The sequence below is a fragment of the Myxine glutinosa genome, chromosome 3 (genome assembly GCF_964187855.1).
Source record: "Myxine glutinosa chromosome 3, kmMyxGlut1.1, whole genome shotgun sequence".
Classification (NCBI taxonomy): Eukaryota; Metazoa; Chordata; class Myxini; order Myxiniformes; family Myxinidae; genus Myxine; species Myxine glutinosa.
In genome coordinates this window covers 115,018,656-115,044,794 of record NC_136263.1, presented here as the reverse complement: position 1 = coordinate 115,044,794, position 26,139 = coordinate 115,018,656, and the positions used below count along the sequence as shown (strand labels likewise).

Here is a 26,139-nt window from a genome sequence, read left to right as displayed (position 1 = left end):
TGGCAAGTGGTAAAGCATGTGGTGAGGTGGAAAGAACTGGGAAGTGGCCCTGTGCTGTGTGTAGGAAGGGTGTCGGAGTGAACTCCATTCAGTGTACAATGTGCGCTGAGTGGGTTCTTCAAAAATGTAGTGGTCTGAGAGGGTCATTTACCAGTGTGGCAGCTACATTCAAATGTAAGGTGTGCACAGAGGGAGCTGCAGATGGAGGAAATGTTGAGTTGGATCTTGGAGACGGTGTGAAGCTGGAAGGTGTGAAAACATTTTGCTACCTCGGAGACATGCTGAATGGAGAAGGTGGATCAGACTCGGCAACGGTTGCTCGAGTGAGATGTGCATGGAAGAAGTTTCGGGAATTGAGTGGCGTGCTGATGATGAGGGGAGTGTCGTTGAAGCTGAAGGGAAAGGTGTATGCTGCATGTGTGAGAAGTGTTATGATTTATGGGAGCGAGACATGGGTAATGAACGTAGAGCAGCAACGAAGGTTGGAAAGGGTGGAAATGCGAATGGTTCGACGGATGTGCGGAGTATCGTTGAGAGAGAGGAAGACAAATGATGAATTGCGAAAGATGATGGGAATAGAGCCTGTGATTGATGCTGTGAAGAGGAACAGGTTGAGATGGTTTGGTCATGTGTTGAGGAAGGATGAAAGTGACTGGTTGAGAAGAGTGATGGAAATGAATGTAGAAGGAAGTAGAAGACCGAGAAAGACTTGGCTAAAGATGGTGGAAGAAGAAATGCGGGCAAGGGGGTTAACAAGGAGAGATGCAGAAAATAGGGCAAAATGGAGAAGATTGTCATGGGGACCGCAAGGCTAACCCCCGCTCTAGCAGGGAAAATGGCCTTTAAAATGCATGTTGTTGTTGTTGTATACAGCTTTACAGAATGCAGTAATAACTTTCCCAAGAAGTCACGTACTTAACGAAGAAGACAACCGCGTCTCTGATAAAACAATTAATACATTAAACATTACTCTGAGCAACTATTCAACGCTTCTTTGTGTCTTTAGCTGTGATTGCTACATAATATAACAAGGTATGAATTAATTACGGTATTATAGACCTCAGTACATCGAACAACTCGTCTGTCGAACCACGTGGAAGCCGCTATCTTGAACACTGACAATAACTCGGATGACGTCACCCTGACGTACTTAACGAAATTATATAGAGTTATCTCACCGTACCCATGTTGCGGTAATTAACTGTATTTAACAAAATAACGTACAAAATATTTGAGAAAATAAGAAGTTTGACAATATCACATTGGAATTTTTGAAACGTGTACTTTTTTGTTTATTGCAGGAATTTTCCAAGGCTGTGACGGAAGCATTTGTGCGTTTGCATGAGGCGGGACTTGTTTACAGGGATACTTGTGTTGTCAACTGGTGCTGCACCCTTCGTTCTGCCATATCAGATGTTGAGGTGGGTAATTTTGATATTTCTGAAGGTTTTTTTTATGCCCCCGCTGACAAATTTGCCAGAGGCATTATGCTTTTGGGTTGTCTCTCCAGCTGTCCATTCATCCGTCCGTCTGTGATAGGTTTTCGTTACCACGATAACTTAAGAACGACTGAAGGGATCTAAGCCAAACTTGGTATAAGTAGGTATAATGATGCAAAGATGAAGTGATTGGATTATGGTGTCAAGAGGTGAAAGGTCAGTGCTCTCGTTAGATGAAAATACCGAGATAAATTGTGACCTAGTGATGGGAGTTTGACCAAACTTGGTACAACTATATATTATTATGCAAAGATGAACTGATTCGATTTTGAGATCACGATGTTAATGGTTAAAGGTCAGAGGTCATGTTATGTAAAAATGTGATACTTGGGAATAGCTGAAGGGATTTAAATCAAACTTGGTCCAACAAATATGTATAGTGATGTCAGGGGTCCCAGCCCTCCTATTTTTCCTATTTATTCCTACTTTTTAATAGGATCCTATAAATCTCCTATTTTTTGGTGGAAATTCCTATTTTTCCTATTTTTTAACCCTCAATGTTCCAAAATTTAAATTGATATATTAATTAGTAGAATTTCTGTATCTAAGGGTCAGAACAGACATTCCTATACCAATCGTCAGCCATGGAATTGCTTTCTGGGTCCATAATCGCAAGACAAATTTCCAAAACGACTTTAAGCTCAAATCCCCGAAGAACATATGTCTCTGTCTTTTTCTCGAAAACCGTTTGTTCGATCGATTTCACAAGTGGTGAGTGCATTTTTGAGGACTCAACAAAGTGCAGTGTTGAGGAAAAATTGAGTATGCAGTGATGACGTCACAAATAAATACTGTACGAAGTGGAGGCATGTCATTTACACCATGGTGTAAAGTACGTGTTGTTATTGATCTCGACTGGAAATGATATGTATATCTTATGTATATTATGTTATTGTTATTTTTGACTTTGTCCTAATATTAAGTATATCCTTCCAAACAATTGTTTTACCTTTATGATTCGTGCTTCATGCTATTCAGTAACAGAATTATAAAAGATAAAATGAGATGAAAATAATATAACTATGTTTATCACGCATTTCTCTTGGATTATCTCATATACTTTGTGAAGAATGACTGAATGATACCTTGACCATTATCATTGTCCTTTGTCTTATTTCAAAAGTTCAGCTGAGCTCAATTTTTAAGGTTTGTACTTTACTTAGAGTAACAAAACCAACTGTGAACTTTGCGGTTATTCAGTTATTACTAACAACCTTTCCCTAAAGATTCTACCTGAAATTGAACTTTTCTACTAATTTGCTAAACATTGACATTTGATACTACATGTTTAACTCAATCTTTCGCTTATTACAATGAGATTGTATTTTGCCTAAAACTAATAGTATTTGGCAAAGAACTAATTCAATCGACAATTCACACATTTCATCATTTAATTGCAGATAATAAAGAAGGACCACGACACAAAATAGGGATTACAACTTAATTCTGTATACTTTCGTGTGGTAGTTGCATATTCAGCTTTTAACAAAATTACAGTAGAATTAAAATTTACATACGCAATGCTGCACAATAGGTAATGCAAGCAATGTAGGACAATAAAAAAACAAACAAACAAAAAACAATAAAGACTGTTAAAGTCTTGTTGTTTCATAATCTTCTGAAGATAGTACAACAACAATACCAAAGATACATAATTGAATTGTCATCGCTTAGCTTGAACTCAGATTAGTGTTCAAGCTATTCAGCAGTGGAGAAAATGCAATTATCGGGTGGTAAACATGTTAGGACATGTTATTTATCATCTTTCTTGTTTCAGGTATAATCTGCAGACCGGTAAGAAATTTGTTGATTTGCCTTTAAATTACTTTGTTTGTTCTCATTATTTTACTAACTTATGTTTCAGTTTTGAAAAAAAAAACTGTTTGGTTCACAGTTCTTTCCACTTCATGCGTTAACAGGTTAGGATTTTCTATGCTAATTCATTTAATCTTATCTCATATTTGTTTTCTTTTTGACAGGTATACTCCCAGCAGTATAATGCCTGGTGGGAGAACTAAATTTAACCCAGAGTGGTTGAAAAGTGGACATGGATGTAGGCTTTCTGACTGGTGTCAGCCTAGCAAGTCCTCAGTGTTCTCAGCTTACTGCTCGTTGTGCCATTCGGAAGTGAGGTGTGACAATCAGGGTGTGAAACAACTGACACAACATGCCCAAAACAAAGGGCACCTGAAGCGTGCGAAGGAACTGCTGGGTGGGTCACAGACGTTGCTGACATTCGTTCAACCATCAACTTCATCTGCTTCAGCATCAGGGTCAGCTTCTACAGATGAGCCAAGTCGTGCAGCTTTAGTCTGTATGTCCAAAAAAGACGCTATTACAAAAGCAGAACTTCTATGGACATTGAAAGTTGTTCGTTCGAATCTGAGCTACTCTTCCTGTGACGGTTTGAAGGATCTTCTGCAGGCAATGTTTCCTGGTGTTATCCCGGATGGTTTCTCAATGAGCTCATCGAAAGTTTCATATCTCATTAGCGAAGCCACAGGTCCTTATTTTCAGGACATGATAGTCACTGATGTTAAGAATTCAGCTTCTGGCTTCAGCCTCATGTATGATGAAACCACCAATAAACAGAACTTGAAGCAACTAGAAATCTGTGTACGGTATTGGTCTGATGCCGAGGAACAGATATTAGTATTTCACCTCAAAACTTACCTCATGGGTCATGCAACTGGAGAAGATTTGTCCAGGAAAATAATCTCTGCCTTGGATGAATCGAAACTGCAGCTTCAGGATATTATCATGCTCGGCAGTGATGGGCCTAATGTGAGCACCACTGTGTGGAGACAGATTGACAAAGCCATTCTCGACAACAGGGGCCCTGGTCTCCTTGATGTAGGGACATGTACTCTCCATACAGTACACAATGCTTTTGCCAAAGGACTTGCAGAGTACTGTGGAAACCTAACTGAGCTTGCAGTGGACATTTTCTACTGGTTCAAAGGCTCTGCTGCTAGATCTGTTGATTTTCAAGACATTCAGCATAAATTGGGTGCTGTTCCAAAAAAGCCTTTGAAGCATGTCGAGTGCAGGTGGTTGACACTGGGACCTGCAGTGGACCTGCAGTGGAGCGGCTGATAGAGATCTGGGAATCTCTCAAAGAGTATTTCTTGGTATTTCTTCCAAAGCAGCAGCCAAAGGACATGTTTAAACCCAGGTACAAAAGAATCAAAACAGAACTACAGCGACCGGAAATAAAAGCTCAACTGCATTTCCTGAAGTTCTTGGCAGCAACATTTGCAGAGTTCCTCACCTTCTTCCAGTCAGAGCAACCACTTGTGCACATTCTATATGACAAACTCCATGACCTGCTCAAAAAACTGATCAGAAGAATTATGAAGACTCCTTCAGTTGATGCTGTGAAAGACATCTCAAACCTTGATGTTTCCATTGTTGCAAACCAGCTGGAGAATGAATCCATGGGTGTGGGAGAGGATACCCGACGGTGTATCGCTAAGTTGAAAGTCTCTGAGAGGGAAAGGATGTATCTTGGGATGAGGAAGTGCTACCAGGCAGCCATAGTACACCTACAAAAGAAGCTTCCATTGACAAACAAAATCCTGAAGAATGCCAGATGTCTGCAGCCACAAAACAGGACTGCTGCATGGTCTCTTGAATCAGCCAAGAGCCTGTCCAGACAGCTGAAGAGGAATATTGACAGTGACAGCATTGCAGATGAATGGAAGGTGTACCAAGAGGAAGCCATTCCTACTGACTGGTCCCAGGAAACACAGGAGAATGAAGAAGAAGTCTGCATGAAGAGAGTGGACAGTTACTGGGGAAAAGTGTTGGCTTTAAAAGGCTGTACGGGAAACTGTAAATTCCCCCAAGTGAGACAAATGATAAGGATTGTCCTTGCACTGTCTCACGGAAACAGTGACGTGGAACGCGCGTTCTCAATCAGTGGGAAAAGTGTCACCAAGGAGAGAGTTAGTCTGAGCGAGGCATCAATCAATGGTCTCCGTGCAACAATGGATGGCATGAGATTGTATGGTGACCGGCCCGAAATGGTCCCAGTCACAAAGGGACTCCTCTCGTTAGGACGTTCTGCTCACATGCACTATATGCAGAGACTTGAAGAAGAACGAAAAGCCAAGGAAGATGAACAGAAAGCCAGGGAGAAAACCAGGCAAGAGAAAGAAGAAAGAGAGAAAACAGCTAAGATTGCTGTAGAGAAGGCAGCGGAGCTGTCTCGTAAGAGCGAGGACTTGAAGAAAACAGAGAAATCTCTGGCAGCAAAAGAGTCATCTCAGCAGATGTCACTGACTGTTAGCAACAGTCTGCTTGATCAAGCAAATAAAAAGCTTAAGGTGGCGCTTAAGAAAGGTGACATGACTGAAATTGCAGTAGCTCAGGCCATGCTTGAGTCTGCTCAGAAAAAGATTCAAGAGACACAGACTCGTATGGTGGAAACCAGGGAGGCGCAGAGAAAAGTGGAGAAGAAAAAGCAGACTTTGATAGAGTCCATGGTGGCTGCCAAAAAGAAGAAGTCATAGTTTTTGTTGTCGATGTTAAGACGGGTGGGCCCAAGTTCATTGGGGGTGTGTCCATGCCCATACATGTACATGTATTTGCATAAATCTTGCAGCAATAAAGCTACCGATGTTGTTCCAATGCTGAAATCTGTGCTATTACTTCCTAGTTTTTTCCTATTAAACTCCTATTTTTTGTGATCAGAATTCCTATTTTTCCTATTATTTTGTCAATCAAAGTGGCTGGGACCCCTGTGATGTAGTAATGTGGGCCGAGGTATATCGGTTGACGTCGAAGAGTGCTGTTCTACTTTCTGATACCTCAATTCTTCTCACTGTCATTTGAAGCACCAAAGTGGTGCCAATTAACCTCCCCCCTCAGTGCCTCATCAATGGGTGTGGGTTGGAGCACAGGCCAAATTTTAAAATTGCAAATTATTTGTTTAATTTTATATGCTGTACCCTGCCTGTGACATTGCTTTGGCATTTTAGGCACGTTAAGTTGCACCAAGTCAGTCTTTTACAATATAAGTAATCGCCTGTGCTGTGACAAAACAACACGAGTTGGAATTGTAATTTCAGGTGATCCCCATGCGACTCACTGGGAAAACAGCGCTCAGTGTTCCTGGCCATCGTGATGTGGTGCAGTTTGGACTGCTTGTGCATTTTGCCTATCCTTTGGATGGCTTGGGTAATATAAATTGCAATCGCAGAACAGTCTTTCCTCTGGTATTTTCATGATTTTATTGTTAATCAAACTCTTTCTTGTTCAAGGCATGAGTTTTTATTTCATAATGTAGCTGCAATCCATTTTGTCATCAAGTTTGGCAGATTTGTAATAAACTGTGCTTGTAATTTTCATCTTTGTCATTGCATATTATATTGCTGTGATAACATTCGTTTTTTTGTAATATTGCTACTTCAGCCAGCATTTCTGATTCTCAAGGTTGTTCGCAGATGGTGGGGAAATTATTGTGGCAACAACTCGCCCAGAAACAATCTTGGGTGATGAGGCCATAGCTGTGCATCCAGATGATTCTCGCTATGCGGTTGGTCTTTCATTAGAATTCTTTCAGACTTAATTTAATTACTTCGATATTATTAATCTCTTAAATACCCTGTTGCATGCTTGATGCTCTTTGGTATCATGCTTCGTGGCACAATCATCAACTTACATCAAGATATTGAGATTTGAGATAGTAACAATGTTGAAGACTTGCTTTCGAGGATCCACATCAACATTGCCAAAGCAAACAGCCGCAAACATGTTGTGTGTGTGTGTGTGTGTGTGTGTGTGTGTGTGTGTGTGTGTGTGTGTGTGTGTGTGTGTGTGTGTGTGTGTGTGTATATATATGTATATATGTATATATATATATTGTTGTGGATATGAGAATTGTGTTTCTTTTATTGTTGTGTAAATTGTTGTAAAAATATCACCCTCCTTCCTCCAGTTGTGTATAAAGGTCAAAAGGGCATCCCTTAATTAGGTCATATACAATCACGTTAGCCAATCATAGATTTCCTCCTTGTTGACAGTTATTTCCTTATTCTGTGTTTTAGGTTAAGGCTTTGTCTTCCATTAATTAATACTCCATTGCACCAAATTCAAATAGATAGATACCCTTTCATTCTCATTCCCAAAGCCTCTACTGCCAACTGCATTTGCCGCCATTACGGCGTAGTCAGCTCGGGGAAGAAGGGCGTGCCCGCCCATCGTCATCAAGGGTGGAGCCAGAGAGCCCGTGCCCACCAATCGGACTGCGGAGAGCGACCCGATGGGCGTTTCCTGGAGGCCGGCGGCTTGATCGCCCGAGGCGTTATATAAGCGCGCGCGGAAGCCTTTGAGAGAGTTCCGAGAGTTGCGCTAGAGACGGCAGATGAGTCGAGACGAGCCCTCGGAGAGAGAAGGGAGACGCGTCCTGAGGTGAGCCAGAGAAGCAGCTTTGGCTCCACCAGCAGTTTTGGCTCCACCCGTAGTTTTGGCTCCACCCGTAGTTTTGGCTCCACCAGGCAGCGTGGGCTCCACCAGGCAGCTTCGACCCGTTACCCCACGGGAGCCAGATTTCGGTGGCATCGGTGGCCGTCGAGGTCCAGCCCGACGTCCCGTGCGGGATCAAGCTCCAGCCAGCTCCGTGCCTTCCTCCCCTTCTCTGCCGTCCCAAACCATTCCAGCCAATCGTTCCTGCCTCCATTCCCCATTCGTGTGAGTCCGTCTTTGTTTGTTCTGTCCAGGGTTTCTAAGTAAGACTGTAATCGGTAAGCTAAGTTTCACTGTGTCCTTCTGGTCCGTCCCTCTTTCTGCCTTTATTTTATTATCCTTCCTTCTCCTTGGTTTCTTTTGGTTGTAAATAGTAATAAATCCTATTCGTATTTCCTACCTCTTGTCTTCATCTTCTTCACATCCGTCGTCTTTGTCTTTTCCAAATTGAATACCTGTGGCACGATTTGGCCAACGTTTCAGGATCGGGTTAGTCTTGTTAACGGTTTGGGCCGCGGCTGCCATTCGCTCGGTAAATTGCCATCCTATCCGCGGTCGCGAACGAAGCGGCTCACCGGCCTTTCCGGAGGCCGCGGTGCAGCTTCAGGGACCACGTCGGTCAGTGACAAGCGAGGGGACTAATCCTCCCTCAAAGGGGAACCATAGGCCGACGTTGGGTTCCGTAACAATTGGTGTCGGGAGCGAGATACGGACCTGAAACGCTTTGCGCGCTCAAATTACGAGTGGCCCGAAATTTTGTTTTATAAAATCCCAAATTGAGTCGTGCCATGGATGGTCAAGATAATCGGATGCCGGTGGGGGAATTAGAAGAGGGGTTAGGGGTAACCCAGGACCAGAGGGAAGAAATGGAGGAGAACAATGGTGAAGTGGTCGAGGAGGTATCAGGTGTGCAAAATGGTGCCCTCGCGCACGTGGTTGTAGCGGCACCAAATTTAACCGCGCCCGTGGTCGCAGCAGCCGAGCCCGAGATGCCAGGGTACATGCAAGCCTTCATGGCGCAATTCATGAAGGAAGTAAGGGAAGTAAAAAACGAAACCCGGGAAACGAAAGAAATAATGGGCGCCCAAAAGAATGACATAAATAAAATAAATGGGAGGATGGATACAATGGGCGGTCGATTGGAAGAAACGAGGGCTCAGGGTGTGCAAATGGAAAACAATATGGGAAATAAATTTGAGGGGTTAGACAAGAAATTAGAGGGTAAATTTGAGGGGTTGGACAGTAAATTTGAAGGGTTAGACAACGGGATAAAAGAGGTAAAGAATGGGTTAACGGGGCTAGAAGATAAGATGGAAGGCAAATTGCGGGAGACAGGGGAGCAATCTGCCCGGGAAATCAAACGGATGGGGAACCAGATAGAGGAGGTGAAAATCGGGTTAGAAGGTAAACTGGATGCTCAGAGGGATTAACTAGAACAAATGAAGGCGGCATCTACTAAAGAAATGGAGGAGATGGGGGAGGGGATAAGACGAGGTGTGGGCGAGGATGTCAAGGGGGTACGCGAGGAGGTAAAGCGAGGTGAGAAGCGTATGGAGAAAGAGGTGAGAAATGGAACGGCCAAGTTATAAGGTGGCATAGAGAAGTTGACGCAGGGGGTGGGGCAGCTGACAGTGGGACAAAGGGAGTTGAAGGAACAGGTACAAAAGAATACGGCTGTGATCGAGGGGTTGAAGGCGACACAGAAGCAGATAAAGAGGGACATAGCCGTCATTAAGAAGGAGTGTCAGACGGTACATGAGGGACTAACAAGGTTGGACGAGGTGGCAGAGGCAATGGAGACAAAGGACCGGGAGGTGAGGACGCACATAGAAACGGTCAAGGTGGCCTTAGAAGACGAAATTGAGGAGACGCACCGGGAAATAAAAGAGGTGAAGCAAAAGTTAGAGGAAGTGGAAGATGGGGTGAGTGAAATTAAGAAGAGACGGAGGGAAACTAAGAGGGAGATAATGGAGGTGGTGATGGAATATGTGCAAGGTCGGTGCTCAAATCGTGATGGTGTGCTTGCTAACCAAATAAAGAGTTTGCAGGTGGCGAAGGAGGTGCGGAGACGAGGTGCCGAGGTGAGTGGCGATATACGCGGAAATGTATATGGTGTGAGGGGAGCTTCAGTCGGATTGGGGGTTGGTTTGGACCCGGGTGTTCGTGAGAGGCCGCTGGTGAAGTGTGCGACAGGTACGGAGTGCGAAAGAGGAGGTGTGCGAGAATGTCCGACTCTGGGGTGTGTGAGGAAAAAGTGCGCGCCGAGGAGTGAGTGTGCTGTCGAGAGTGAGTTGGTCGTAGCGCGTGTGCGGGGGGGGGGGGGGGCACATGGAAGCGCGGGATGGGGAGTGTTACAGGGGATGTAACGGGAGAATGCACGCCTGTGGTGAGTGTTACGGAGGGTGTAACGGGAGAGTGTGCGCAAGAGGATGCGCGAGAAAGGTGTGTAACGGACGGGTGCATGAGGAAAGAGTGCGCTGTCGAGAGTAAGGGTGAATGCGCGACGGAGAGTGGTGGTGAAAGTAGTAAGAGTGACACGGAGCGTGAGTTGGTTGTGGCAGGTGAGAGAGGATGTACACCTGGAATGGAAGGATGCACACCTGGAATGGTAGAGTGTGTATGGGAATGCACGCTGGAGTTGGTAGTGAGGCACATGGTTGGGTGTACGGAGGAGAGCACACCTGTGGTTGTCACAGAGGAGGTGACCGAGGAGGGAGCGCGCAGAGGTGTGTTGGTGAGGTGTGCGAACGACGAGTGTGTGCAAAGGTGTGCGGTGGTCAGGTGTTTGACCAAGTCTGAGCGGTATGAGTGAACCTGGAGGGTGTCAGGCAAGGTGCAATGACAAAGAGTATGGGAACGGCTGGATGTATGAGCAAGGAACGGGCTGCGGGGTGTAAGCATGCAAGTGGACCATCGACGCTAACCGGGTTAGCGGTTAGAGCGACTTATAGCCGAAGCGGTCCTTCGGTGCGTGCTGGGCAGCTTCGTGTGCCACGGGGACTCGCGGGGACCCGCAGGGACCCGCGGGGACCCGCGGGGATCGTGACCGCGGCGGTTTCGAAAGAACCGCCGTGCGGGATCCACGCCGGGCCGCGCTCTGAACGGCCGCGTCCGTGCTCCGCGAGGCAGAACGGGCGGCCCGGTAAGAAGGGTCGTCATGGTGACCCCTTTTTGCTGAGGCGTTCCGGCAGGGCGAGATCGGGCCATTGGACGGCTCCGTGCCGAGATGGTGCGTGGGATCTCGGCCCGGGTAAGCGTCTTTCCCTGCACCGAGAGCCGGACGGATTCAACCTGCAGGCGACCAAACCACCCGAATTCATTGCTCGGCTTTGCGAAGCCGAGTTTAATGATGTCATGATGCACCGAGGCTAGGATATAGCGGACTGTGATGATGGTGATAGTGTTTTTGGATTCGAAATTTTGGGTTGAAAATTTTTGATTGGTTGGAATTTGGAGAGCAAAATTTATAGTGAGAGATACCCGATGTGGTGGGATGGCAACTCTGCCATCCCTCACAACGGGGGCAAAGGAGCACTAGTTATGGGGTTTATGGCAGTGAAAACTAGCCCGGGAGGGTTAGGATATAGTGTGTAGGGATCTAGAGATTGACAATAGGTAACGGTAAGGTTAGGTAGTGACAATGATACCTGTAGTGGGGACACAGGTTGGGTAGTTGGATTATAATGATGAGGGAGCGCAGTAGTTTAAAGGGGCGACTGGGAAGCGCAAGTTCCAGAGGGGAGTAGTTAGATGAGATGATGCCGTGTGGTTGAGAATCGAAAGTGTATTGAGCGTGGAAGTGTATGGAGCAGTGAGTGAGGAACAATTGTGATTGCACAGGTGGATGGAGCAGTGTATGAGTGATGGTGATGGTGATGTGTGTTGTGTTGACCAAATGGTCCAGGGAGGAAGGAGGGTGCAGGTGGCACCAGGTGTGATTGCACAGGTGTGCAACTACAGGAGGTATGGAGAATGGTTGTGTGGAATACATGGAGTGTGGAATATATGGAGTATGGAATGGATGGTCGTGGAGTGAGTATGGTGGAAACTGTGGAGTGGAGTGGATGGTGCGAAGGTGTGGATGGGGGAAAGGAGGATGGACCCCATCACGAATACCCGGGGAGGGTAGTTTAAGAGTTAGGTAGAGGGTACAGGTAAATTGTGGTTGGATATTGGCATCTGTGGTGCGTGTGGAAGAATGGAGTTTGGATGGGTGCATTAGTGTTGTGGAAATGGCTGGGCGTGTAGCCTGTTAGTATGTGTAGTTGATTGGGCACTCCACCACTGTGAGGATGTCGGCCAGGTGAGGCCGCAGGTGGGCTCTGGGAGCCGGTAGAGTTGTTGTGGATGGGGCCCGAGGATCCGGAGGACGGACCCGGGTAGCCCAGAGTCAGAGGGCACCGAGGGGTGACAGAGCCAGGAGGGGCCTTCCCCAGTTAGATAGGTTAGGGTGAGGAGCTAGGTAAGCTCGGGTGGCAACTACAGTGGTGGAGGTGTGCAGGTGGGTAGACCTGCTGGGAGAGCTACACGACTCAGCCCGGAAATTGTGCAAGGGCACCGGGAGATGAATCGGGGGAGTGAGACCCCAAATTGATAAGCACCACAGTTTGGTCAATGGGAATTTGGTTCTTAAAACCGCATAGAGTAAGTTGGCCAATGGTTTGGCAGGGAAAGACCCCGGGTAGTGTAAAGTGTATTAAAGTCATTTAGAAGGTAGTTAGGATGGAGATCTCCTCGCACCATCTGCATCCACTCACCTGAGATGACGTACCTCCGCACCATGCCAGGTTGTTTTTGTTATTTTGATTGTGCAAATGTTTGGAATGTGAGACGCATCATGACGTGGGTGTGACATTGTGCTTTGTGTTCCATCTCTCCCTCCTTATGAGGATTGATGATGAGTTGGTGATGGCAAATTTTAGTTAGAGGGATTGTGGTGACAAATTTGGCATAGGGGAAATATGGGGAAGACGTGACAGTCGTGACGAATTTGTAAATGTGTAGATTTTTGTAAATATGGGGTAAGGGCAAGGGTAGAGTAGGTGACAGGGGGGGGTGACGTACGGTAGGGACGAGCTTTTCTCCGCTCCGTCTCCAAAGGCACCTCGCCTTGCATTGCCTTGTTTGACGTGTACCCTTGTGACCTTACCCCTCACTCATCTGTCTTTCCCCCCCCCCCCCCCCCTTGTCTCCCACACGAGGACTGTGCGCCACTGTGCGCCGGGGGGAGCCTGCGGGAGTCCGCCATTGTGCGCCCGAAACTCTCGCAACCACAGCTGTCTGCATCGATGCACCACCTTATGGACCACATGTTTGTGGCTGAGCACCACTGATGGACCCCATGGGTTAGGGCATGGCCCCTCTGCTGGAACCGGCCATGAAGGCCCGAGATCTTGCTGGCGGACCTTGCTCACAGGGCACCGATGCCACACAGGTGAACCACCCCTAGTCGGCCCTGTGGGCCATAAATAAAAAAACAATGGACACGTTTTGTGCTTGCTTTTATTATACCAAATAGGCCGCCAGCAAAGAAGTTGACAACATCTGGAAGAGAACAATAGCCAGCAGAGGGAGCCGAAGAGGAAGACACCACCAGGGGTTTGTTGGGTTTATTTTTATTATTGGACTGTGGTGACTGTGCACCGATTAGTGCTTGATGGTGCTTTGGTGCGTTTTTGGGTGCTTTATGGTGCGTCGATGCATGCGTCGATGTCTCCCCCCCCAAACGAACAATCACAGGTCCTGGGTTGCCATTGTAAATAAAAATAGCGTCGTTGTAAATAATACTCCCCCATTGTAAATGTATAGTTTGAAGACAAATCCGCAATTCGGTTAGTTGTGGGCGTGAGTCTGTTAGGCAGGGTGCAATGGAGCAGCGGGACATAGTTATTTGTGTTTTAAAACTGTCACACTCAGGGTCAGGTTAAATGTAGAGGGAACTACACCTTCGTGCCGCACTAAAAGTAAAGGTAATAGGCCCGGGATGTGCCTAAGAGGAGGAGGGTGCAGTGTTGTGGATATGAGAATTGTGTTTCTTTTATTGTTGTGTAAATTGTTGTAAAAATATCACCCTCCTTCCTCCAGTTGTGTATAAAGGTCAAAAGGGCGTCCCTTAATTAGGTCATATACAATCACGTTAGCCAATGATAGATTTCCTCCTTGTTGACAGTTATTTCCTTATTCTGTGTATTAGGTTAAGGCTTTGTCTTCCATTAATTAATACTCCATTGCACCAAATTCAAATAGATAGATCCCCTTTCATTCCCATTCCCAAAGCCTCTACTGCCAACTGCATTTGCCGCCATTACAGCGTGGTCAGCTCGGGGAAGAAGGGCTTGCCCGCCCATCGTCATCAAGGGTGGAGCCAGAGAGCCCGTGCCCACCAATCGGACTGCGGAGAGCGACCCGATGGGCGTTTCCTGGAGGCCGGCGGCTTGATCGCCCGAGGCGTTATATAAGCGCGCGCGGAAGCCTTTGAGAGAGTTCCGAGAGTTGCGCTAGAGACGGCAGATGAGTCGAGACGAGCCCTCGGAGAGAGAAGGGAGACGCGTCCTGAGGTGAGCCAGAGAAGCAGCTTTGGCTCCACCAGCAGTTTTGGCTCCACCCGTAGTTTTGGCTCCACCCATAGTTTTGGCTCCACCAGCAGCTTTGGCTCCACAAGCAGCGTTGACTCCACCAGGCAGCGTGGGCTCCACCAGGCAGCTTCAACCCGTTACCCCGCGGGAGCCAGATTGCGGTGGCATCGGTGGCCGTCGAGGTCCAGCCCGACGTCCCGTGCGGGATCAAGCTCCAGCCAGCTCTGTGCCTTCCTCCCCTTCTCTGCCGTCCCAAACCATTCCAGCCAATCGTTCCTGCCTCCATTCCCCATTCGTGTGAGTCCGTCTTTGTTTGTTCTGTCCAGGGTTTCTAAGTGAGACTGTAATCGGTAAGCTAAGTTTCACTGTGTCCTTCTGGTCCGTCCCTCTTTCTGCCTTTATTTTATTATCCTTCCTTCTCCTTGGTTTCTTTTGGTTGTAAATAGTAATAAATCCTATTCGTATTTCCTACCTCTTGTCTTCTTCTTCTTCACATCCGTCGTCTTTGTCTTTTCCAAATTGAATACTTGTGGCACGATTTGGCCAACGTTCAGAATCGGGTTCGTAATTGTTAACGGTTCGGGCCGCGGCTGCCATCCGCTCGGCAAATTACCATCTTATCCGCGGTCACGAACGAAGCTGCTCACCGGCCTTTCCGGAGGTCACGGTGCAGCTTCAGGGACCACGGCGGTCAGTGACAAGCGAGGGGACTAAGCCCCCCTCAAAGGGGAACCATAGGCCGACGTTGGGTTCCGTAACAATATATGTATATATATATATATATATATATATATATATATATATATTATATATATATTATATATATATATATATATATATATATATATATATATATATATATATATATATATATATATATATATATGACGGGTTGAAGACTTATGACTCAAGACTGAGAGAAGGAACAACTGATATATTTATTGGATTCGTCAATACACAGGCTGTGGAAAGCAAAATTCGAAGAAGAAGACTCACAGAGATCAACTTTCCAACTGAATGCTCTAAAAAGGTTCGATCAGGGCTTCATTATATATATGAAATATAGAGGTGTGGTTTAACATCAGGATAGGAGACAAGGGGGAGGAGTATAGCAGCTTACAGCTGGGACCACAGTATGGGGACACAAGCTGGATTTCGATAGTAAAAGAGAACATGCCATTACAAGGCATTAAGTCACACAAAGTATATGATCCTTAAAAAGGCATAACAGACAGTAATGTAACAAGTCTTTGATTGGGAAAGTACAGAGGGAGTGGATAGTCGTAAATGTGCCAGCATGAAGGAAATTGACAAAGCCTCTCTGGGAGGCTAGAAAGATAACAGTTGCAACCAAGGCCATGGAGAGGGGAACAGGTGGTTTTCCACAGAGTAAAGGATTATGCCATCACAGGGCCTAGCTTCATAAAGCATATAATTCCTTATAAGGATATAACAAGTTTCCAAAGGATATGAAAAGAATAAAGTATTAAAAGGATACAGCAATCAATCAAAACAAAACATATAATTGGTTATACTTGGTAATTGGTCAAACAGTAACGAGCACAAAAGGGGGAGGGGGATCTAAAGCCCTGTGTGTGTGTGTGTGTGTGTGTGTGTGTGTGTGTGTGTGTGTGTGTGTGTGTGTGTGTGTGTGTGTGTGTGTGTGTGTGTGTGTGTGTGTGTGTGTGTGTGTGTGTGTTTTTGTTTTTTTTGTTACGGACTGTGGATAAGATGTTGATTTGCCGAGTGGATGGCGCCGCGGCCCGAACCGTTAACAATGACTAAGACCCGATTCCTTAAACGCGGGCCAAATCGTGCCACAGATATTCAATGGGGAAAAGACAAAGGCGACACGGATGTGAAGAAGAGGAAGACTGAAGTAGGGAATACGAATATAATTTATTTGCTATTTACAACCAAAAGTAACCAAGGAGAAGGAAGGATAATAAAATAAAGACAGAAAGAGGGACGGACCAGAAAGACACAGTAAAAATTCTAGCTTACCTATTACAGTCTTAATTAATACCCTGGACAGAACAAACAAAGACGGACTCACACGAATGGGGAATTTGCAGGCAGGAATGGAAGGACTGGAATGGTTTGGGACGGCAGAGAAAGGGAGGAAGGCACGGAGCTGGCTGGAGCTTGACGGCCACCGATGCCACCGCAATCTGGTTCCCGCGGGGTAACGGGTCGAAGCTCCTGGCGGAGTCAAAACGGCTGGTGGAGCCGAACTGCTGTTGGAGCCGAACTGCTGCTGGAGCGCAACTCTTTCTTGACACTTGTCTCTTTCACGCAACCCTCCTTCGACCCTTTCTCATCACTCTCGCGCACTTCTCTGAGGCTTCCTTCTCATCACTCCTATCAAAGTCTTCCGCGTGCGCTTTTTATAACGCCGCAGGCGATCAAGCCGCCGGCCGCTAGAACACGCCCATCGGTGAGCTCGCCTCGGCCCTGATTGGTCGGCACGGGCCCTCTGGCTCCACCCTTGATGACGATGGGCGGGCACGCCCAGGATTTGGCAGCTCCTCCCCCTTCTTCTCCAAGCCTACCTCGTGGCTCATGGAGTCATGGTGAAAACAACAACCCCACAGCTGCAGCAAATGCGGTTGGCAGGAAAGGCTTTGAGAATGGGAATGAAAGGGGATCTATTTATTTGAATTCGGTGCAATGGAGTGTCAATTAATGGAAGACAAATCCTTAGCCTAATACACAGAATAAGGAAATAACTGTCAACAAGGAGGAAATCTATGATTGGCTAACGTGATTGTTTATGAAATAACTACGGAACGACCTTTGACCTTTATACACAGACTGGAGGCAGGAGGGTCCAGAATAAAGCAATAAAAAAAAACACAATCCTCATATCCACAACAATATATATATATATATATATATATATATATATATATATATATATATATATATGTATATATGTATATATGTATATATGTATATATGTATATATGTATATATGTATATATGTATATATGTATATATGTATATATGTATATATGTATATATGTATATATGTATATATATATATATATATATATATATATATATATATATATATATATATATATATATATATATATATATATATATATATATATATATATATATATATATATATATCAGTCACTATGCGACCTTCATATTTATCAGTGGAGAACCGCCAGCAAGGTGTCCCATACAGCTGCTGCTGCACCTTGCTGGGAGCGATACGCACCGCCTGCCACGCGGTGACGTTATCTCTGGTAGCCACTCATCATATGGAGTCGACCTGGTTGCGGTTGGGAGTTACTAATAATGGTATCTGTAATCTGGTTCTCCAACCTAATGAGCGGACAACATGACGTTGTCGCCATGCACGTCCGCCTTGCCTGCAAAGTTCCAGAGGAACCATCTAGCAGTGCGTCATTACGGATTATAAATACAGATACTGTCACAAGTGCATGAAAAACTCAGTTACCGACCTGGTTTCGCCCTTGTTGGGGCTTCATCAGGGCAACGCAGTGAGGCTTTCCATACACTTGTAACTCTGTGACCCTTTCGGTTTTTATATCAGTCACTATGCGACCTTCATATCATCAGTGGAGAACCGCCAGCAAGGTGTCCCATACAGCTGCTGCTGCACCTTGCTGGGAGCGACTGATATAAAAACCGAAAGGGTCACAGAGTTACAAGTGTATGGAAAGCCTCACTGCGTTGCCCTGATGAAGCCCCAACAAGGGCGAAACCAGGTCGGTAACTGTGAGTTTTTCATGCACTTGTGACAGTATCTGTATTTATAATCGGTAATGACGCACTGCTAGATGGTTCCTCTGGAACTTTGCAGGCAAGGCGGACGTGCATGGCGATGACGTCATGTTGTCCGCTCATTAGGTTGGAGAACCAGATTACAGATACCATTATTCGTAACTCCCAACCGCAACCAGGTCGACTCCATATGATGAGTGGCTACCAGAGATAACGTCACCGCGTGGCAGGCGGTGCGTATCGCTCCCAGCAAGGTGCAGCAGCAGCTGTATGGGACACCTTGCTGGCGGTTCTCCACTGATGATATGAAGGTCGCATAGTGACTGATATAAAAACCGAAAGGGTCACAGAGTTACAAGTGTATGGAAAGCCTCACTGCGTTGCCCTGATGAAGCCCCAACAAGGGCGAAACCAGGTCGGTAACTGTGAGTTTTTCATGCACTTGTGACAGTATCTGTATTTATAATCCGTAATGACGCACTGCTAGATGGTTCCTCTGGAACTTTGCAGGCAAGGCGGACGTGCATGGCGATGACGTCATGTTGTCCGCTCATTAGGTTGGAGAACCAGATTACAGATACCAATATATATATATATACATATATATATATATATATATATATATATATATATATATATATATATATATATATATATATATATATATATATATATATATATATATATATATATATAATCGTTAGATTAAATAAGACGCGGACGTAGCTTCAGGACGTCGATCTTTAATTGTCGACAAGCTTTCGACCAACAAAGGTCTTCTTCTGAGTCAGCCCCAAGTTCGACGGAAGTGCATACATACATACATACATACATACATACATACAAACATACATACATACAAACATACATACATACGCGGATCTCAACGTCGGCCTTTCCCCTTACCAAGGGGGGATTAGACCCCTTGTCTTTTACTAGCCGACGTGATCCAGGGCTATGACGTTCCTTCCGGTCAGCGTTGGGTAGGGTCGTAGGCCGAATTCCTAATACCTAATTACCAACGCCTCCCAGGAAGCAAGGAAATAACACCGCCCGGATCACGGTTGTAGTGGAAACGCCGAGCCGTTAACAAGAACTAACCCGATCTGAGCGGTTCCGAATCGTGCCACACTTACCCAATGGAGGAAAGGACTGATACGGTCGAATTAGGAAGAAACAAGGAATAACAATTGGTTTATTTACAATTTGTACAGGAAGGAGAAGAAGAACACACAGTGAAGCTTATATGGTCTTAACTTATCCCAGGACACGGGCCCGTTTCACTCTCAGACACACTCACACGGGGATGTAGAAGGTCAGGGTGATGGTCCAGGGATGATGGCGTCCAGGCAGCTCACTCCGGTCCCCGACTCATACCGTGAAGCAGATGGTCAGAGCGGCAGAAGCTCCCCGCGGGTCGTTTACGCGGAGCGGACAATTACAGGGCGAAAGGCAAGGCTGGCTGGCTGTTACTTCGCGGCTCAGCCGCGTACATAATAAATGCGCTGGCGCTATATGCCCTCCCAATACCGCTCAATAGGCGCACCCCAATGCAAGTTCAATAGCATACGTGCTCTTTCAAAGCGCGTATCCGCTGCAGTCCTCTTCCAATGCGCTTTCCTCACGAGGCCTTTATCATGCGCGCTGTTGCGTCAATCCTGGACAGTCCTTTGCAAAGCCAACCTTCCCCAGCGAGTCCTTTTTACCATGCGCTTTCCTCATGAGTCCTCTTTGCACAGTTACGTCGCGTAAGTCCTCATCCAACGATTCTTTCGCACGAGTCTTGGACAAGGGCTTTGTGCGCGCGTTTATATAGCGCCGCCCAGCGAACCCTCTGGAACTTGCCAGCTACGCCCTTACCACGCCCCTCACGCCATTTCACCCAAGCCCTGGTTGGTTGTTGGCTGTTACCGTCTCGCTGCCGCTCCCCGACCTCAACGCCGGCTCCACCCTCTCTCAGGCCTACCTCGTGTCCCTCGACTAGTGAGCATCCTAAGGCGAGGTGCCATAGCCAAAATGAGGCGTGGGATGGATGCTGCCCAACGAGGTGGATTTGGAGGGTGGAGGCAAAATGAATGGGACCTAAGCTTATTATTTCTTTTACACAACACAGGTATCACTAATGGGAATGGCCTTATTCTCACACATACTATGACATAACTAATATTCTAAGGTGGCATACGTGTTGCATGTGGACTAACTATGGGGGCAAACCTTTAACCTTTAATGATGTTATATGTACATTCTCAGAATCGTAACAATATATATATATATATATATATATATATATATATATATATATATATATATATATATATATATATATATATATATATATATATATATATATATATATATATATGTATATATATATGTATGTATATATATATGTATATATATATATATATATATATATATATATATATATATATATATATTGTACCGGGGTACAATGTACATATATGATTCTGAGAATGTACATATATGATTAATAAAGGTTAAAGGTTTGCCCCATAGTTAGTCCACATGCAACACGTCGGCCACTTTAGAACGTTAGTTATGTCATAGTATATGTGAGATAAGGCCATTTCCAATAGTGATACCTGCGTTGTATAAAATAAATAAATAAGAGTAGGCCCCGTTCATTTTGCAGCCCACCCTCCAATCGACCTCGTTGGGCAGCATCCAGTCTGCGCCCCATTCCCCATTGCGCACCATCCAGTCTGCGCCCTATTGCCCCTCGCATTATGGTGCTCAAACCAGCCAAATGCCACAAGGTAGGCCTGGAAAAGGGGGGCGGAGCGCGAGGTCGGGGGTGTGGCCACGTCAAGCAGCACGTCAGGGCGCAGCCGGTAAGAGCCAACAACCAACCAGGGCTCAGTGGGCATGGCTTAAGGGGTGTGGTGAGAACGTGGCTGGCAGATTCGAGAGGGTTCGCTGGGCGGCGCGATATAATCGCGCACGCAAAGCCCTTCCAGAGGACTTGAGAGTATATGCGCTTTACCAAGAGGACTTATGCGCATTATCAAGAGGACTGATGAGCGAGGGGCTTTGTAAAAGGATTATTGAGGATTGACGCAACTGCAATCGTTGTCTGAAGGACCCTCGTGTGAAAGGACTGGCCAGAAAGAGTATAGGCGCTTAACCAAAGAGGACGATTGGGAGAGGCGCTTTGCCATTTGAACTGTCGGGAGCGCATATAGCGCCGGTTCCTTTATTACATACGCAGCTGAGCCGCCAAGTAACCGACAGCCTTGCGCACCTTTTCCCCGATAATTGTTCGACCCGCGCCAACGACACGCGGGGACCGCCGGCCGTCCTACCATCTTCTTCGCGGTACGAGTCGGGGACCCGGAGAACGAGCTGTGGACATCATCCCTGGACCATTAACCCCAACCATCTACATCCCCGTGTGAGTGTGTGTGTGTGCGGGCCCGTTTGTCCTTGGATAAGTTAAGACTGTATAAGCTTCTCTGTGTGTACTTCTCTTCCTTCCTGTACAAATTATAATAAACCAATCTGTTCTTCCTGTTTCTTCCTAATTCAACCGTATCAGTCTTTTCCTCCATTGGGTAAGCATGGCACGATTCGGAACCGCTCGGATCGGGTTTAGTACCTGTTAACGGCCCGGATCACGGCTCGCTATCGCTTGGCGTGTCCACTAAAACCGTGCTTCCGGCGGGGTTATTTCCTTGCTTCCCGGGAGGCGTTGGTACTTAGGTAATAGGAATAATTCGGCCTACCACCCTATTCAAGGCTGACCGGAAGGAACGTGATAGCCCCGGATCACGTCGGCTAGATAAAAGACAATACAAGGGGATTAATCCCCCCTTTGTAAGGGGGAGGCCGACGTTGAGATCCTCAACAATATATATATATATATATATATATATATATGTATATATGTATATATGTATATATATATATATATTAGGGCGGGCTTCAAAAAAGCAAAATGCAGATTTTCTCCGGGACATGGTCTATTTTTGTTCCTTTTGGTGTCAAAGGAAACCACACCAAATTTGAATGGAATCCAATAATATTTAGGGGTGCCACATCAGTGATGAATTTTCCTCCATGCAAAAATAGGAATTCCCATTTTTTGGGCTGTATATACACAAAATAAATACATAATTATATATACTAGGGCATTGCCCGTACTATATCTATATCTAAAATTATATCCCCCCCCTCTATTTACATGAAATGGTTTGGTCCAAAGCGAACGGCTTGCGAGTACGGTGACAATCCCCCCCCTCTATTTACATGCAATGGTTTGGTCCAAAGCGAACGGCTTCCGGAGTTTGGTAAAGAAATCGCCATCGCGTACACAAACGCGCAGGAAAGCGAATGAATCGCAAATTCGTTTTTATTAGTTGTAAAACATAATGCCCAATTATTCAATTAGCGCCAACGTATTTTGGCTGTTTGCAATTTAATCGCAAGGCAAAGTAGAAAGAGAAGAGGGAAAAAAAGAAAAGCCTTGCCTTGCTGCAAACAGCTGCTGCAAACAACAACAACAGGGAAGGCTGCACTGTCCGGAAGTTGGCATATCGCAGTTACGATTATTTTAGTGTTAATGGCCAATTATTCAATTAGCGCCAACGTATTTTGGCTGTTTGCAATTTAATCGCAAGGAAAAGTAGAAAGAGAAGAGGGAAAAAAAGAAAAGCCTTGCATTAACGCATTAACGCTTGCATTGCATTAACGGTTCGGCACACGTGATAGCTCGCTGCTCTCTGATTGGTTGAAGCGTTTTTTGGACATAGCTCGGTAGGTACTTGTCCGATTAATTTCAAACCTTGAAAAGGCACATCCTCGGGTCCCCAGCAATATACCTGGCAAGTTTCAAGTATATCGGACCCGTGGTTGTCGAGAAACAGCGGTCACAGACAAACACACAGACACACAGACACACAGACACACAGACACACAGACAGACACACAGAGATTACTGGAATTATAGATAGATACATTAAATATAATATTAAAAATAAATATATAGTAAATATACATTAAATAATAAATATACATAAATACACATTATACATTATATATACTAGGGCATGCCCGTACTATATATATGCCCGTACTATATATCTATCTAAAATTATATCCCCCCCCTCTATTTACATGAAATGGTTTGGTCCATTCGCAACGCCAAAGCGAACGGCGAACGGCTTGCGAGTACAGTGACAATCCCCCCCCTCTATTTACATGAATGGTTTGGTCCATTCGCAACGACCACAGAACCCCCCCCTCTATTTACATGAAATGGTTCGGTCCAAAGCGAACGGCTTCCGGAGTTTGGTAAAGAAATCGCCATCGCGTACACAAACGCGCAGGAAAGCGAATGAATCGCAAATTCGTTTTTATTAGTTTTAAAACATCGTTTAACGCCAACATAGCGCCAACATAGTTTGCAAACGTGAAATAAATGAATACGCTCTCAAATGTGCCATCCGAGGCAGAGTGTGTCCGCCACGTTCGGCACACGCGCTAGTTCGCTGCTCTCTGATTGGTTGAATCGTTTTTTGGACATCGCTCGGTAAGTAATTGTCCGATTAATATGAAACCTTGAAAAGGCACATCCTCGGGTCCCCAGCAATATACCTGGCAAGTTTCAAGTATATCGGACCCGTGGTTGTCGAGAAACAGCGGTCACAGACAAACACACAGACAGACACACACACACACAGAGATTACTGGAATTATAGATAGATACAATATATTATACATACAGTTTTGAGACTTCCTATGATCACTATCTGGGCAATTTTCATGCATGTTTTGTACAGGTTCCTGGGGTCAGGGGTACGCTTTTTTAGTGTGTAATATGTAGGCCTAACTTATTGACTGTGGCTCTTTTGTAGAGAGTGACCCTGTGGAGTAAGAATTAACAGGATTTTACCCACATTCTTGCTTATTTTGCAGATATGGCATGTGCTAGTACCAGTGTTTCATTGAAAACTCGGGCTCAGGATAATGTGTATCTCATTGGGTCCACTTCTGGAGATGCCATCAAAGGTGCCAAGCTCCCGACTGTGCATCAATCTCTTGTCCTGTTTTTCCATCACCTGAAGAAGGAGAATCGCACTGCCCGGGAGAGTGCAACCCTCACCATTGAAGAGGTTGTGAAGTTCTGGGAAAAAGCTCACCTACCTACAACGACGAAGCAGCACTGCATCCATCGTTTGGAGAGGCTATATGAAGAATGGAGGAGCCTCCAAAAAGGTGCAAAGCGGGGTGGTGCGACCCAAGAGAAAAAGGAAGCATCCTTCAAGGCCTCCTTGGAGAAGACGTTTGATCTTAGGCATGCAGATTCGGAGGCCATAATCACCAACCCCGAGGACAGGAAGTTTCTTCACGATCAATTCTCAGAGAGGAAGGCTTCAATGGGATCTGTAGACACTGTGTTGGAAGCAAAAACGTTCTTGTGTGTTTGAAAGATCAGCAGCCACGAGATGATTATCGTGAACTCCTAGAACTGACTGTCATCTACATGGGAGGAATCCCACCTCGTGGAATCCGGATCATGGCTCCAGGAGCAATGCACAGAGCCAGATGGATGGCAAAAGCACTATATTCACTACAGGTGTTCATGTTTCGGTCAGAGTTCCACTTGACACTTCGAGAGGCGAGAGAACTCCGAGCCTTCAACATTTTTGTCTGCCTTGTGTATGTACAGGCTTGGTTTCGGGCTCCACAAGCTATTGAGGCTCCCCTGAATGACATTAACCTCTTCAAGAAGTTGGAAAAGTTTGAACAAATCAATCAGAAGATGGCTCAGGCAGCCTTGAAGGCACTTGGCCGCCACACGTGGTACATGAGCCCAGTACTAGTGGCATTTGCATTCTTTGACACCAGAATTGACAAAGAAAGCAAGATCAATATGATTGAAGCATTGAAAAATGACGGTGAAAACCCCTCTCCAAAGAGACCAGCTATCAAACGAGGAACCGCCCTGTCAATCGCTGGCCTCATAACAAAACACACCAAGCATTTCTTCAGCATCCTAGGGACCCCAACTGATTGGATGGATAAGGATCCTGGTTCATGGGAGCAAGAAACCAGCTTTCAGGAAGCAAAGAAAGCCGCCAGTGGCTTAGTCGTGGTGAACGACAGGGCAGAAAGGGGTGTCGCATTGATACAAGACTACAATAAGCTCCTTACAAAGGATGAAGAGCAAAAGCAAGCTCTGCTCCAAGTTGTTGCTGCTCACAGGAAGATGTACCCCGATGCCAAGAAGGCAACAGTGGTGAAACAGGCCCAGAAATAGGAGTTACATTTCTCATTATATTTGGGTTTTTTAATATTATGTGATATGGTGTCTCTTCATTTTATGAACAACATTTGGATTGTTATCATTGAATTTGAGTTTTCATAGCAATATAGTGCTATTTGTGCAGCTATTGTAACTTGTGTTTGCTAGAATACAAAGAAAGTGAGTGGAGGGTGGATTTTCATAAAACAAACTTCTGGTTTTGCTTTCGATCCATATATAGAAAAGTTTTGTAGACACCTTTAGTTTGAAGGCTGATGTGGCACCCCTAAATAAAATCAGATTGCTTTCATATTTGGTGTCTTTTCATTTTGGAACAAAAGGAACAACATAAAGCCATGTCCCAGTAAATATCTTTTTTTAATTATTTTGAGCACCACCCTAATATATATATATATATATGTGTGTATATATATATTATTATATTATTATATATATATATATGTATATATGTATATATATATATATATATATATATGTATATATATATATATGTATATATATATATATATGTATATATTGTTACTGATCGCGGTTTAGATGGTATGATGGG

At 45.3% G+C, this 26,139-nt stretch overlaps 1 protein-coding gene across 5 annotated transcripts in view; it reads left to right on the top strand.

Moving 5' to 3' along the window:
- LOC137418019 (valine--tRNA ligase, mitochondrial) overlaps nt 1-26,139 on the top strand; it is a 170,849-nt gene that overhangs the window by 46,990 nt on the left and 97,720 nt on the right. For all 5 annotated transcript variants that reach the window (XR_013622867.1, XM_078774487.1, XM_078774490.1 and 2 more), the window contains 3 exons: nt 1,302-1,421; nt 6,572-6,680; nt 6,947-7,038. Coding sequence is in view for 4 of the 5 variants with exons in the window: in XM_078774487.1 (XP_078630613.1) it covers nt 1,302-1,421; nt 6,572-6,680; nt 6,947-7,038 (321 nt within the window). In the remaining variant the exon portion in view is untranslated. The remainder of the gene's footprint in view (nt 1-1,301; nt 1,422-6,571; nt 6,681-6,946; nt 7,039-26,139) is intronic.